The sequence below is a fragment of the Mustela nigripes genome, chromosome 2 (assembly GCF_022355385.1).
Source record: "Mustela nigripes isolate SB6536 chromosome 2, MUSNIG.SB6536, whole genome shotgun sequence".
Classification (NCBI taxonomy): Eukaryota; Metazoa; Chordata; class Mammalia; order Carnivora; family Mustelidae; genus Mustela; species Mustela nigripes.
This window is the reverse complement of record NC_081558.1, coordinates 14,444,182-14,457,281: the sequence shown is the minus strand read 5'-3', so window position 1 is coordinate 14,457,281 and position 13,100 is coordinate 14,444,182. Positions and strand designations below refer to the sequence as shown.

The 13,100-nt window shown below is 60.6% G+C and overlaps 1 protein-coding gene across 7 annotated transcripts in view; it reads right to left on the bottom strand.

The window, feature by feature from the left end:
- Nucleotides 1-384: 384 nt before the first annotated feature.
- Nucleotides 385-13,100, bottom strand: part of CRTC1 (CREB regulated transcription coactivator 1) — a 78,286-nt gene continuing 65,570 nt past the window's right edge. For 3 of the 7 annotated variants that reach the window (XM_059389463.1, XM_059389467.1, XM_059389464.1), the window contains 5 exons: nt 11,170-11,274; nt 8,973-9,047; nt 8,062-8,148; nt 7,281-7,461; nt 385-6,013 (listed from right to left, as the gene is read on the bottom strand). In XM_059389463.1, the coding sequence (XP_059245446.1) occupies nt 5,802-6,013; nt 7,281-7,461; nt 8,062-8,148; nt 8,973-9,047; nt 11,170-11,274 (660 nt within the window). In that variant the 3' untranslated portion in view covers nt 385-5,801. The remainder of the gene's footprint in view (nt 6,014-7,280; nt 7,462-8,061; nt 8,149-8,972; nt 9,048-11,169; nt 11,275-13,100) is intronic. The other 4 variants (XM_059389465.1, XM_059389468.1, XM_059389466.1 and 1 more) reach the window with 2 other exon arrangements.

Below are 13,100 nucleotides of genomic sequence, written 5' to 3'. Positions count from 1 at the left end.
GAGTGCTGGGACAGGGACCCCCAAACCCAGGCCTGTGGCTGACTCCCTTCCTGACTGGTTAGGGCCCGATGACCCAACTAGGGGTGTCCAACCCTGACGGGGGAGGACACAGGCCTGCTGCGGCACCCCACCCACTTGAAGTCACGGGCTTCCATCTCCACCATGGAGTGCCTGCCCCAGGATGATGGGGTGGGGGTCCTTCCCCTTTCAGATATTAGCCCTGACTAGCTGGCTAGGGGTGGCTCATGTCTGTGTGTCCATATTCATGTGTGTGTTTTGTGTGTGTGGGGGGGTGCCTGTGTGTGGCTCCCAACCTGGCCTGTCTGACTGGGCCCAGGCTCTGTCCCTGGTGTGGGGGGGAAGAGCAGGAAAAAAGGGGAGGAGGCAGAGACGAAAACATTGGATTTTTATTATGTTTCATTACAAAGGATGCAAAGGTACAAAGACAAAAGCGTCCACGCCAGAAGGGATGGGCAGGGGCCGGCCGAGTGCGCCCTGAGCCGCCCGCCCCCACCCGCCGTGGGCACCCAACCCACGGCCCATGGGACATCCACAGCAGAGTGTACATGCTGGGGGCGGGGGAGAGCCAGCCTGCGGACAGAGGAACAGAGGCGGAGCAGAGCTCGGAGGGCGGTTTGCATATATCAGTGGGCCCGCCCGGCCCCCTGGGGGACACTCTCCTAAAGTGGGGCACAGTGGGACAGGTGGACCTTGGCTGCCAAAGCCCTCCTCTCAGGGCCTGGTGGCAAAGGCCACGGCTATGTCCACCTGTCCCGAGTGGGCAAGAGGTCAGAAGTGGTGGGCTAGGATGGGCTGGGCATTAACGGCCCCCGAGCTCCAGAACCCTGCTAAATGGGGGCGATGCCACTCCCCTACAAGTACTGCCTGTCAGTGGCATCCTAGGGACAGGATGTGGAGGGCTGGCCGAGAGACAGAAGGCAGAGGGAACTGTCTGGAGCCAGCAACGCTCTCATGTCTAGCCCCTATCCCTGACCCTGCCAGGGAGGAGCCGGAGGCCCTAAGACCCATGGGTCTGAGCCAGTGACAGGAGGGAAGCTGAGGCCTGGGTCACAAGGGTCTTTTTAGCATTACCCGTGGCCCACCCCAATACCTCTAAGAGTACTCCAGTGCTCAGGCCTGGGGGTTCAGGTCACCCCACCTCCCTCCTGGGGAGAGGCCACTTCGGAGAGAACGGGTCTGTGGCCAGTTGCCTGCGGCACAGGAAGGGTAATGAGAGGTGCCTGGGCCCCACCCAACCGGGAACCCTGGAGACCAAAGATCAAGAGAAACCAAGGACAGAGTCAGCTCCAGCCAGGCAGGGCCTGATGGGGGAATGATTCAGGAACCCCCAGGAGGTGGGGCAGCAACAGACCCCACAGCCTACTCACCCTAGGCAGGCCTCCAGCAGTGGGGGAAGCACACAGTACGCCCCTCCCCCTCCCCCCAACAGCTCTTCAAGCCAAGTGGGACTGGCTCTGATGGCCAGAGCTCCCTTCCCTGCAGTGGCACCTGCAGGAACAATGGGCCAAGACCAGGGGTACAAGGTACCCTTGACCTTGCAGCTCCCACACTCTACCCCCACACTGAGAACCTCTGTGGCCTTTGACCTGGGGCTCCATCAGATCCCAGGGAAGGTGATGGGTGCTGCTGCTGCTTTGTCAGGACCGGGGCAGGGGGTGGAAGGCCTCCCAATACCAACAGGCCTTACCACACCCAGCCTGTACCCAGGAGTGGGGATGCCTTCTTTGGAAATGCACAAAACCCAGAATCCAGCTGGGGGTGGGAGTCTGGAAGGATGTTTGGTTATGAACCAGCTCAGGGTTGGCTGAGATGTGGAGGTCTGGGGAGGGGGGAGCATTTCCACGTGTCCTCAGCTCCACTGAGGGCCCCTCTAAGGACAGTCCCTTACAGGGGCTCACCAGGTCCAGGATGCTGGATGGGGGTAGGCAACCCAGTTCCCCACAGCCCGGGCATTGGCTCCCATCCTGCCTGACCAGGCCACAGCTAGCACCTGGCACACAGCCCACAAACCAGACCGCCACCCCAAGACATCTGGATGGACGTGGAGCCTTCTCACCCTTCATGCGGGGGGTCTCCTCGTGCTGGACACCCATCCTTGCCTGCCCCACTATGACGCATGGGCCTTGCAACAGGGCCCACCCAGCGAGGCACTCTCTGGGGAGCTCAGCCACCCAAAGAAATCAGGCCAAAACACAGACATCAGAACCCCTTTTCCCAGCCCACCAAGCCCCAAAAGAGACAAGAAAAGACCTGCAAAGGCAGGACCCCTGCCCTCAAGGCACAAGCCCGGGGCAGGCAGGTGGCTCAGAAGCCCAAAGGGAGATCTGCATGGAGGTGTGTCTGGGGAAAGGGCCACAAACACACATGGATGCCCTTCCCTTAGGCCTAGCTGCTCCCAGGGAGTCCTCTGGAGTGCAGTGGCAGGGGAGACTGGACTTACGCCATTTAGGGCACCTTCCGCTCTGGTTTGTCCCCCAGAGGAGAGCATACACAGTTCTTGAATCTATCAGCTGAGGTCCCTAAATTTTGTGGAAGGGTCAACCTGCCTCCTGAACTTTCCGCTGAGTGTCTCAGGGCTCCTTGCCCCAAGGGACTGGCACCCCCCAACCCTTCCTGCCCAGAAGAGCATTGGGAGGAAGCCGGGGGGTATGAGGAGAACAAGGAGGGGGTCACAGTAGGTCCTGAAGAGCACTGCCTGTCTTCCCCCGGAAAGGACTCAGTGGGGATGGAGGTTGGCATGGATACCTGTCACAGGGAATATGGTCCCAACAAGACCCCTTCTCCTCCCCCACATGAGTCCTGGACACTGTGGGGGTGACTCTGATGGGTGTGTGTTGAGGGGACAGGGGCAGAAGCCCTCTTCTCTGGAGGACACAGAGGGGCTGATCCCAGGCTCTACTTTGACCCACAAGCCTCCCTGGGGGTAAACAACTCACTGTCCTGGGAGCTTGGGGGACAGAGGGTAAACTGAGGGAGGTGGGAACACACTGTTCAGCTTGTTCCCAGGGCAGAAGGTCACACAGCTGAAGGGACTAAAATCGAGAGCACTCAGCAGGGGGGGGGGGGGGGGGGGGGGGGGGGGGGGGGGGGGGTGGTGCAGCAGCAGAGGGACAGACTGGCTTGGCCTCTGACTTCACGCGGGCTGAGCATCCAGGCCTGTCCCAAGCGCATGAGCGAGGACACAGGCGGCGGGTCTATGTACAATATTCAGGGGCCCCGGCCCACCCCTCTCGGCGCAGCTCGCCTGAAATCACAGTATTTCACATCACAAGTCAAAGGGCTGGTTCCCTTAGGCTGTCCTGTTTCAGGAAATCTTGGCAATTCAAGAATACTTAGTAGAGAAGCAATATTTACGAAATAAGCAAAATCCCCCGCTACAACCTCAGGAGGCCTGCCCAGGCCCAGGCAGGGGTGTGAACCCTTTTGAGGACACAGGGATGCCTGGCCACTGGCTCCTGGCTGGGACCCCCTCCCTCGGAAAACTGCACCTACGCCCCTCCTGGGCGAAAGTGGCCATGTAAATACAATGTCTCCCATGCCCCCCAAGCCAAGGGGCTGTCGGACACGGACCGCAGGGGTGGACGTCCACCCTCTCCTGCCCACCTGTGCTGAGAGCCAGGCGCCGAGCAGGTGGGAAGTACGGGCGGACAAGGCTCCCTCACGGGGGTCCCCAATGCCTTGTTTTGAAAATTGCATCCAGGAAGGTTGCTTGTAGTTTTATTAAGGCCATTTTTAAAAAAGTTCTACACACAAGTCTAATGGTAATCAAACTCTTCTATGTACATGTAGTTTTTTCTTTAAAAAAAAAAAAAAAGAAGAAGAAGAAGAAAAAGTCTCACTCTTTGCTCCCAGCCCCTGCCTTGGTAAGAGGCTGGGCCCCCGACCTGGACAGACCAACCCTGTGTCCCCCAGCCCAGACGCGGGCAGCAGGGGTTAACTGACTGAGGACGGGGTCTTCTCACGCCTGGGGCTGCCCAGTTGCTTGGCCAGATGCTAATGGCCTGGCCGAGGGAAGAGAGGGAGGGATATGACTAGGATGGAATCTGGCTCCCGCGAGGACAGAGCCGAGGGCTCAAAAGACCTAGAGACAGTGGCTGGGACACCACAGAGAAATGCACCGAGCAGAAGGTGCCAGCCCAGCCTGCAGGCCGCAGAGCCAGCCAGCGCTCAAGGTGCAGCTTTGGAGGGACTGAGACAGCAGTTCCGATCCCAGGGCAGCTGACAGAAAAGAAAGACAGCCCTGTCACCCCCTCCCAGGCCCAGGGACAGTCCCCAGTACGGTGGCTGTGCCCCAAGGGTCACCTCAGCCTCCCTGAAGGCCGCCCCTACAACACACACTGCTCTTGGCCTCCGGAGCCAGCCCTGATGGGAGGAGCCCTGACAGGGGTGGCTGGAAGGGAAGAATGTCAGCCAGTTCTCCGGGCTGAGCGGGGCGAGAGGGCAGCCCCATCCCTGGTGGGGGGGGGGGGTGGTGAGGGGAGGCAGAGGGGCTGCTGCTGCCGCCAGCCTCAGAGTCTGGGTCTAGTCCTTCCTGAGGAGCGGCAGGCACCTTGAGGACGACCAGGCAGGGGTGGGCCTTCGAGGGACCCTTAATAAAAGCCGTGGCTCCTTCCTGGAAGTCTGTCATGTGGCTGGAGGGGAGGCATCCCCGGCCACCTGGAGCTTCTGCCAGGGACCCCAGCAGGCCCCAGCTGCCCTCACTCAGCCTTAGCTCAAGTGGCCGGAGACTCAGCTCAGGCCCGGCAGGCCGCAGGCCGCGTCCGGTTAGCTTAAAAAATATGTAACATGGGATTTCCGGAATAAAAACATGCTCTCAGGAAAGTACTGGATTGAAGGAGTCAGCTACTCCTCTACAACCAAAGTGTAAATACAAACCGAAAGAAACAAACAAAAACACAACAAAACCCGCCCTGGCAGTCCCCACCCCACCCCGCTCTTTAAACAACAGTAACAGTGACCACGGTACAGAGAAGAAAAGATGAGAACGAGTTGAGAGATGAAAACAACCCCCAGAAACACGCGTGGTCCCCACATGCACCCCCCAGCTGGCCCCTCCATCCCGGCCAGGGGCTTCATTTTTGGGGCAAAGGCGGCCGCAGAGGGACCTGGCTGGGGGCGGGCAAAGCGGGAGCGCGGGTCCCAGGAAGATTTAGCTGCTTGCCATGCTCTGTTCACACCTTTGATATTCTACCTCCGTGGGACGGAGCATAGCATTCTCTGAATGTGCTCAGAAATATAAAAGACAGCAGTCAAAATAGTGTTTATTTCATGTTGTGTCTGCCCCTCTCTGGCACCTTCTCCCTTTGGCAGGGTGGGGCTGGCTCGCTACCTAACCTCGGGCTGGGGGTGGCGGGCGGGTTGGGATGGGGGGACCAGGAACGAAGGAAGGCAGTGAGAGCTGGACAAACAGTCGGAAAATGCACCTCAGCCCACCGCCGCCGTGGACCACAGCGCCCCCTCCAGGCCGGCGGCCCTGCCCAACACGTTTTCCGCATCTTACAGGGGGACGGCTCATGGCCCAGGGTAAGGGTCGAGAGAGCACGCGCAGGGAGGGTCCGCGGGGGTGACACGCGGCCTCCCGAGGGAGGTGGACAGCTGGGGGGTGGGACGGGCGGGTGGGCAGGGAGCGCTTGGCGGCATTGCAAGCTCAGAATCACAAGCTCGGCCGTTTGCGAAGGACGGAGCGCGGCCGTCCCTGGGCTCAGGGAGACGCCGTCGGGACCACTGACCGGCGGGGTGATGGAGCCGGGGGCTGGGCGGCGACGTGCCGGGTGTGCAGCTCACAGACGGTCCATCCGGAAGGTGTCCTCGGTGGCCGGGTCGGCCAGGACCATGTCAGGGTCGTTGAGCATGTGCAGTCCGTCCAGGGTCAGGGGGTCAATCTTGAGTTCGTCCAGGGGGAACTGGTTGTCGGAGTCGAAGCTGACGTCACCGACCCCTGCCAGTGTGCTGGTCAGTTCTTTAGACAGGCTGGGAGGGGACTCTCCCGTCACTGGGGGTGGGGTGGGGGGGCACAGGACAAAAGTCTCAGCACAGCCCTGACTCTCTGTTCCACACCCTGTGCCTCCATGACTCCCTGTCAATGTTCAGGGAAGAGGGGCTTGGGCCACCCCAGGGTACTTACATGGGGGTTGGCCCTCTGGGGGTTACACTGGTGACAACTAGGGGGATTCTGTGTTGTCACGAGTGGGGAGCAGGGATACTGCTCAGCACCTCAGAATGCACGGTGAGCCGCACCACCCCCAGAGAAAGATCCAGCCCCACATACTGGCAGTGCCAAGGCTGCGAAGCCCTGGGCTGGGTCCTCTTCCGCTCTGCCAGGCTCTGCCAGGATGTCGCCTTCACATGCATCCCTGACAAGTAGCCTGGGGTGTGTGTGAATTCCCACCCACTCCCCAAAGAGCCAGTCAACCCTGGGCTCTCTCCTTTACTTGCAGTGCCACCTTAGGCCTTAGTCTCCCAATCTGAGACATGGGTATGAAAATTCTAGTCTTTCTGGGCCACTGGGGCAATCACAGGGGCCTAAGCCTCCTCACGCATCGGAAGCTACTGTTCCCAGAGCACCTGCTGCGGACCGCTGCCTGCACCCCCAAGGTAGGCAGGAAGCACCATGGCGTGGGGGGGGGGGGGGGGGTGGCTTTGGCATGGACTCCTCCATCCTGGAGATGTCAGTGGGACCACCAGGGGGTGTCACTCTCAATCAGACAGTGCTGGCTTATAAGATAATGCTTCTTTCGGTAAAATCCAGAACCCACAGGGTAGGGCGGGGGCAGCAAAGGGTCTGGGTTCTCTGTTGCACGGAGCAGGGACCTGTTTACATATACTTCGCTCGGGCTGCTCATTGCAGTGTCGGGCAGTTGCAGGTATGTTGGCTGCATGGCAAGAGCCCTGCCGGGCAGGGCCCATCCCCATTACCTGTGACCCTAGTACACTCAGCTAATGGGGCAGAGGGACCCGGGCAGAGGACACAGGGCGGGGTGAGTGACCGGCTCTGTCCTGTCCTTGCTCTGAGCACGGGACACAGGAAGCCTGGTCCAGTGTGCAGTGTGTCCCCCAGGGCCCATTCCACACAGTCCAGCAACAGGTCAAGATCAGTGGGGTCTGACTCCCTTTGGCCTGGTCATGGCATGGCTCATCCTGCAGGGCAGGGACATCTCTCCTGGGGATGAGGCCCTTTGCAGCTGCCAGGCCCAATCGAGGCACTGTGCCCAAGAGTAGCCCTCCCCAGCCCCAGGATGCCACAGCCAGGGGCGCCTCACCTGTGAGGATGATGTTGGGGATGCTGCTGTGGCTGGGGTAGCCAAGCTGCTGCGTGTCCGGCAGGCTCCCATGGCTACCCGTGAGGCCCATCATGGCCGCCTGCGAATAGTTCAGCGTCGAGCCCGGGCTGTACAGGCTGCTGGAGCTGATGGCATTCTCCATCATGTTGAACTGCTCCAGCTGGGGGGTGGAAGCACACAGGCATGAGGCCGGCCCTGCTGAGGCCCTGCCTGCTGCTGGCTGGTCCGTTCTGCAGCCGGCAGCCGCCGGGACCAGCTCCTCAGGGGGATGCCCAGTGCCTATGCCCAGAGGGCTTGTTGACTAGGAGACCGGTCTAGGGTCTCCCCCTCCTCCATCTCTGACCCTTCCCGGGCCTGTCCACACACTGCCCCTTCAGGGCTTGCTGGATGGATGGATTGATGGAAGGATGGATGGGTGAGTGACCTGCTCCAGTAAGCGACCAACCCTTCTCATGCCCACATGCCCTTGACCCTGCTTCCACGCAAAGCCAGCTCCACCTCCCGGGCAAACCCACATGCACGGCCCACGCTGAGGCGATGCTACAGCAGCTGCCTGTCCCTGTTTGCTGCCCTCCCCCCGCCCCCTGCTGTTGGCCTCATCCTGTGGGCGTGGCACAAGCGCCCGGGGAGGCCAAGCCAAGCCACCCCCTCCAAGGCCTGGAGACAGGAGGGAGCCTTAGGAGCGAAGCTCACGCCCGAGGGGCGGGCGGGGTCCGGGTGAGCGTCTGCTGTGGGCGCTGTGACCCGGGCACCCGCTCACCTGGTGGGACAGAGCATTGGCCTGCCTGGCCGCCATCTGCTGCTCATAGTACGAGTCCCCAAACACGCTGCCCAAGGTGGAGGAGTGCTGCAGACAGAAGAAAGGCCTGCTGTCATCATGGTCCCCAAAACCAGGTCGGGGGCTGCCGGGATGGGGGGCCTCCCACAGGCTGCTTGTGCCCATAGGGAAGCCCCTGGAACCTCCTGGAGGGCACTCAGGAAAAAGGAGGTTGAGCAACTTTCACACGCCTCCTGGGAGAGAGCCCACACCTTCCAGGAAGGAGAGGTGCCCCCCATCTCAGGATGCCTCTTTCCACCGCCTGCTCCTGGAGGGCCTCTCTACCCCAAGAGCCAAGGCACCATCCCCATCTCCTCTGCTTGAGCCCAAGTACGGGTGACCCTGTTGCCATCGGATAGAGGACAGGGGGCCCACAGGGATCAGGAAACCCCCCCAACAAGTTCCAGAGGAAAACACGTGGGGGGCCAAGGAGGGAGGTGTTTTGAATTTCAGGATGGGCAGTGCACTTGGTGACCCTTGTCAGGCCCCCAGGGAGACATGGGACATGATGGCAGGCCAGATACACGTGGACAGGACGGGTATACGGAGCCAGATGCTGGCTGAGCGAGCACAGGACAGTTACACGGAAAGCCCCCTGCCCGGCTATCTCCCCCTGACTGCTGCCTGGGGGACCCCAGGGCCCATAGGTGGGCAGGGAGCCCACCTCCTGCTCTTCCAAGGCCAGCCGGGGGCCAGGTCTGCTGCTGGGAGAAGAGCGGGGGACTGGGGACCCTCACAGGCAGTAGAGACAACAGGACAGGAGCTGGGAGCCCCTGCCTACTCCCATGATGCCAGCGAGAGATGGCAGGATAGAGCCTGGTGGAATGTGCAAGGGAGGGACAGTGTGGCCAGACCTCACCCGCGGCACCAGGCCTCAGGAAACACATCCGCAGCCCAGACCCAACTCTGCTTCCTCCTTGGTGAGTGAGCTGAGAGCAGAAAGAAAAACAGCCCATGTGGCAAAAAAGCCCACTTTGCCCTAAATACAGCCAGCTTCAGGTTTGGAAAAGGGAGCTGCAAGGTTGTGGCTGGGTTTCCCCATAAAGGAGACCTGCTTCCTGTCCTGGGTTATCTGTGTCTATGGGTTATCTCTGTGTATCTCCACGGCCTTGGCCTCAAAGGGGCGGCCACAAGCAGGGCACCCAGGCTAAGGTTTCTTTTGTGAAGTTGCCATTAGACTTTGCCAGAAGGGTCCACTCAGAGTGGAAGGGAGGAACACAGTACCGAAGGCCAGCTGCCTAAGGGCCAGGGTATGGTCAGACAGATAGAACGTGTACCTGAGAGGCTGGGGAGGTTGTGGATGGGAGGTCCTGGCCCATAGGGCCACCGAATGCAACATAGAGCCCCAGCTGCAGTGCGAAGCCAGGCCTGGCCTCCACCCAGCACAGTCTGCCCCCCAGCGAGCCTCTGGGCCATCTTAAGCCCAGGTCTGGTTGAGTCCGGACAACCTGAAAGCCCTCACAGCCTCTTAAGCGGCCCACCTCCCTCGCCAGCACCCAGTGAATGGATGGACAGACTGACAGACACACAGACGTGGGCTTGACGAGATGACAACACACTTCCTGCCTAGGATAGACAAACCCACTTTGGTCTACGCAAACCTCTCCCAAGAGATCCGCTCCACCCTTAAATTCCTGTCCTGCTTCCTATGTAAAAAGGGACATGAGTCAAGGTCCAGCCCCAGGAACAGGCGGCACCTGCTCCTTCCCCTGCCTGGACTTGCTTCTCCCTTCCCTCAGCATCCTGTGACACCATGAGACCCGACAAGACACTTTTCGGGAGCCACAGAACTGAGAGCCCACATGGATGGGTCTAGAGCTGGCAGACACCAGGCCGACCTCTGGCTTCTCTGAGCTCACTAATACCCTGCCCACCTGGCTGTGGAGCAAGAAGCTGTACACCGATGGTCCCAGCAGGAGCCCTCCTATGGCAGATTGGACCATGAGGGCAGCCTTCCTGAACAGGACACCCACAATCTCAACACAGGGCCCAATTTGGGTATATTTCTGGGAACTGGGGATATGGGGACAGAAGGGCATGTCCCCTGGAGCCCGACATTATTCTTGCATGGTCCTGCCTGGTAGGACAGCTCCTCTCCCTTCTTTAGCAGGGAAGGAAAGTCCTATTGCCCTCTAGGCCAAGAATGAGGCTTGAGCCTCGGGCACTGCCCTATGGCAGCAGCTCTTGGGAGTCTCTCAGCTTGGTGACATTTTGCAGATGGAGTGGCAGGGTCCTGAGGAGGCTCTGCAGCATGGAAATTTCGAGCCCAGATGAAATTCTGTGGGCACCTCTTCTCCTCTGGTGGAATGTTCCAGATGGAATTCGGCCACGGGTTGAAAGCGGCACCAAGGCAAATTCTGAGGAACCCAGGGGGCGGTATGTGTGCATATACGTGCATCAGAAACTGGGGTCCAATGGTGTTGGGCGGAAAGCCAAGTCTGATGATGTGGTCAAGCCCTTCCACTGCCTGAGAAAGCCTCAGTCTCCTCATCTGTTGAGACGGGGACAGAAGGCCCTGAGAGGCTGCACTACCACTCAGAGAAGCTTCCTGTGAGGACCCGCCTTCCAGCGAGGCAGACAGGAGAACCTGAGTCGGGGCCCCACCCACAGGCCAGCTGTCACCTCAGCTACTCCCCCCAAAGTGGGAGGAGAACACCCCCCCCCCCAACTGAGAGCCTCGTGTGGGCAGGTGCGGGGGGCGGGGACACGGGTGCACGGGTGCAGGGGCTGTGGGACACATGCTCTGAGCCACACATGGAGGTGTCCCTGCCTGCCAGGCAAGGGACCAGGGTGGGGCCAATACTGAGATCACTAATGCGAGTGAGGAGCCTGCCACCTCTAGGCGAGGGTCTCCGCAGAGGCCACAGAGACACAGAGGGAATGTGGCAGCTCCTGGGCTGGGCCAGGGGAGGCGTGCAGGGCCTTCTGCTCCCGGCCCCACCCGACTGGACGAGATGGGATGGAATGAGGCGCGCGCAGCACAGAAGGCAGGGGGATCGATGCTGGGGCTGGAGTGCAGGCCGCTGGGAGAGGGGAGGCGGCGTCCCTTACTTGCGGGGAGCTCCCCGGGGAGAAGCCTTGATTGGAGACAGGCGAGGTGGGAGACTGGTTGGCCGGGGAGCCGGCGCTAGCGCGGTACTGCTGCAGGGCCGGCGCCTGTGACGACAGACAGGTCAGGACGCGCGAGGGGCCCCAGGCCTGGTGTCCTAGGATTGGCTGCTCCCCACTGGCCACCCCCACCAAAGACGGCCCCCTCCACCTGGCAGGGGAGCACCTGCCAGAAGTGTGGGTCCCTGAACCCAGTCTGAGCCTGGCACCTTTTGGGGCTCCAGGGGTGTGGTGTCAAGAGAATCCAGCTTCCTGGAATCACACTGGAGGGCTGTGGGAGGGGCACAGTGGGCTCCAGAGCACCCACATGAACGCAACCTACACCCACATATTGTGCACACTGCCACACGTGTGTACAAACACACCCACACTCAGCAGGGCACAGGAGGCCCAGGGCAGGGCAGGGAGGTGCTGCCTTGCCTGCCGACTCCGGGCAGCACCCTCGGCTCTCTGAGCTCCAGCCCTGGGCGCGGGCACGTCCTGCCCACCTTGAGGGCTGGTGGAACTGACAGCAAAGGCCATCTGGGGCACACTGCAGGACAGCCAGCACTGGGAAGTCTCGATCAGCAGCGTCACTGGAGACAAGCCTGATGAGTATGCTGTCCTGAGACCTCCACGGGGTAGCAACCTCCTCACCTGAAGGAGTGGGGGTGGTGTAGGGGGTGGCTTGGCTTCTCCCCAGGGACAGGATGGGCGGCATTGGGAACCTGGATTTAGGCCCTGCTCTGTTCCCAGTCTAGCCAGGACATGCTGTGTGCCTTTGGACAGGCTGCCTGACTTCTCCGGGCCTGTTGTTCACTGAGACCCAGAGGACCAGCCCAGGGCCCCATAAGCACTCGGTCTCCATTTCCTCAGTGGCCCATTCCAAGTAGTCTGGGACAGGGGTGGAGCATGAGGGGAGGGGCGGCACGGGGGCTCAGTTAACAGGGATCAGTGCTGGAAGCACTAGCATGGTCACTTGGCAATGACTGGCCCGGGCCTTTTCAGGGTTGAAAAGAGGAAAATGTCCAGAGGGACATTCTCCTTATTTGGCTGAGTCAGCACAAACCCAAGGAAGTGGCCACCAGAGCCCCTCCCCCAAGGAAGTCAGGAAGTCCCTGGTGAAGGTGCCTGGGTGCAGATGTGCTGGCCTGCAAGACTGGGGTGGTGATATCTGTGCCCCTGGCCCAGACACCCATGCCTCCCTTGTCTGCCCAGCTTAGAAGTGAGGCACCACTCAGGGAATGAGGTGCCCCCAGGCAGGCTCCACCATCAGGACTGCTCCCATACCAGCTGTGTGTCTGACAAAGGAAAGGCTTGCACACTTTCCTGGCCGGGGACCCCTAGGGTCTGCCCTATGAGGGGTCAGAGCAGCTTGGAAACAGGTCTCCATTCAACCAGGCTGCCCAACTCGGGGGGGTCTAGTCTTTGCAGAGCACAAGATAGTCTGAAGACATTTATCTTGGGGTTGACAGCCAATGGCCTGAGTGGAGAGGGCTTGCTGTACCCCAAATGTGGTCCCTATTCCTTGGATATGGCCAAAGATTAGCCCCTTGACACCAGGGCAAAAGCCAGAACAAGAAGCTTTGGGGGTGCAGAGGTCAAAACCTAGCACCCATTTCCCTGAGCCCAGACCCAGGCCCAGGCCCGTGGGCTACCCTGCACCTCTGGGCCCCTGCACCATGCTGCTTAAACCACAGGGGAGCTTTATCCCTTCTCCTCCAAGTTCCCCCTGTGCCTCAGGCTCCCAGAATCTGTCCCCAGGCCCTAAGAGCTCTGCGTCCTCCCCGCCTCCAAGGAGCCATTTCAGGTGGGAAAGCTTGAAGCACTGGGCTTCAAGGACCATGGAGGGGGAGCCTTGGCAGCCAGACACAGGTGGCCCATCTCGAGTGAAG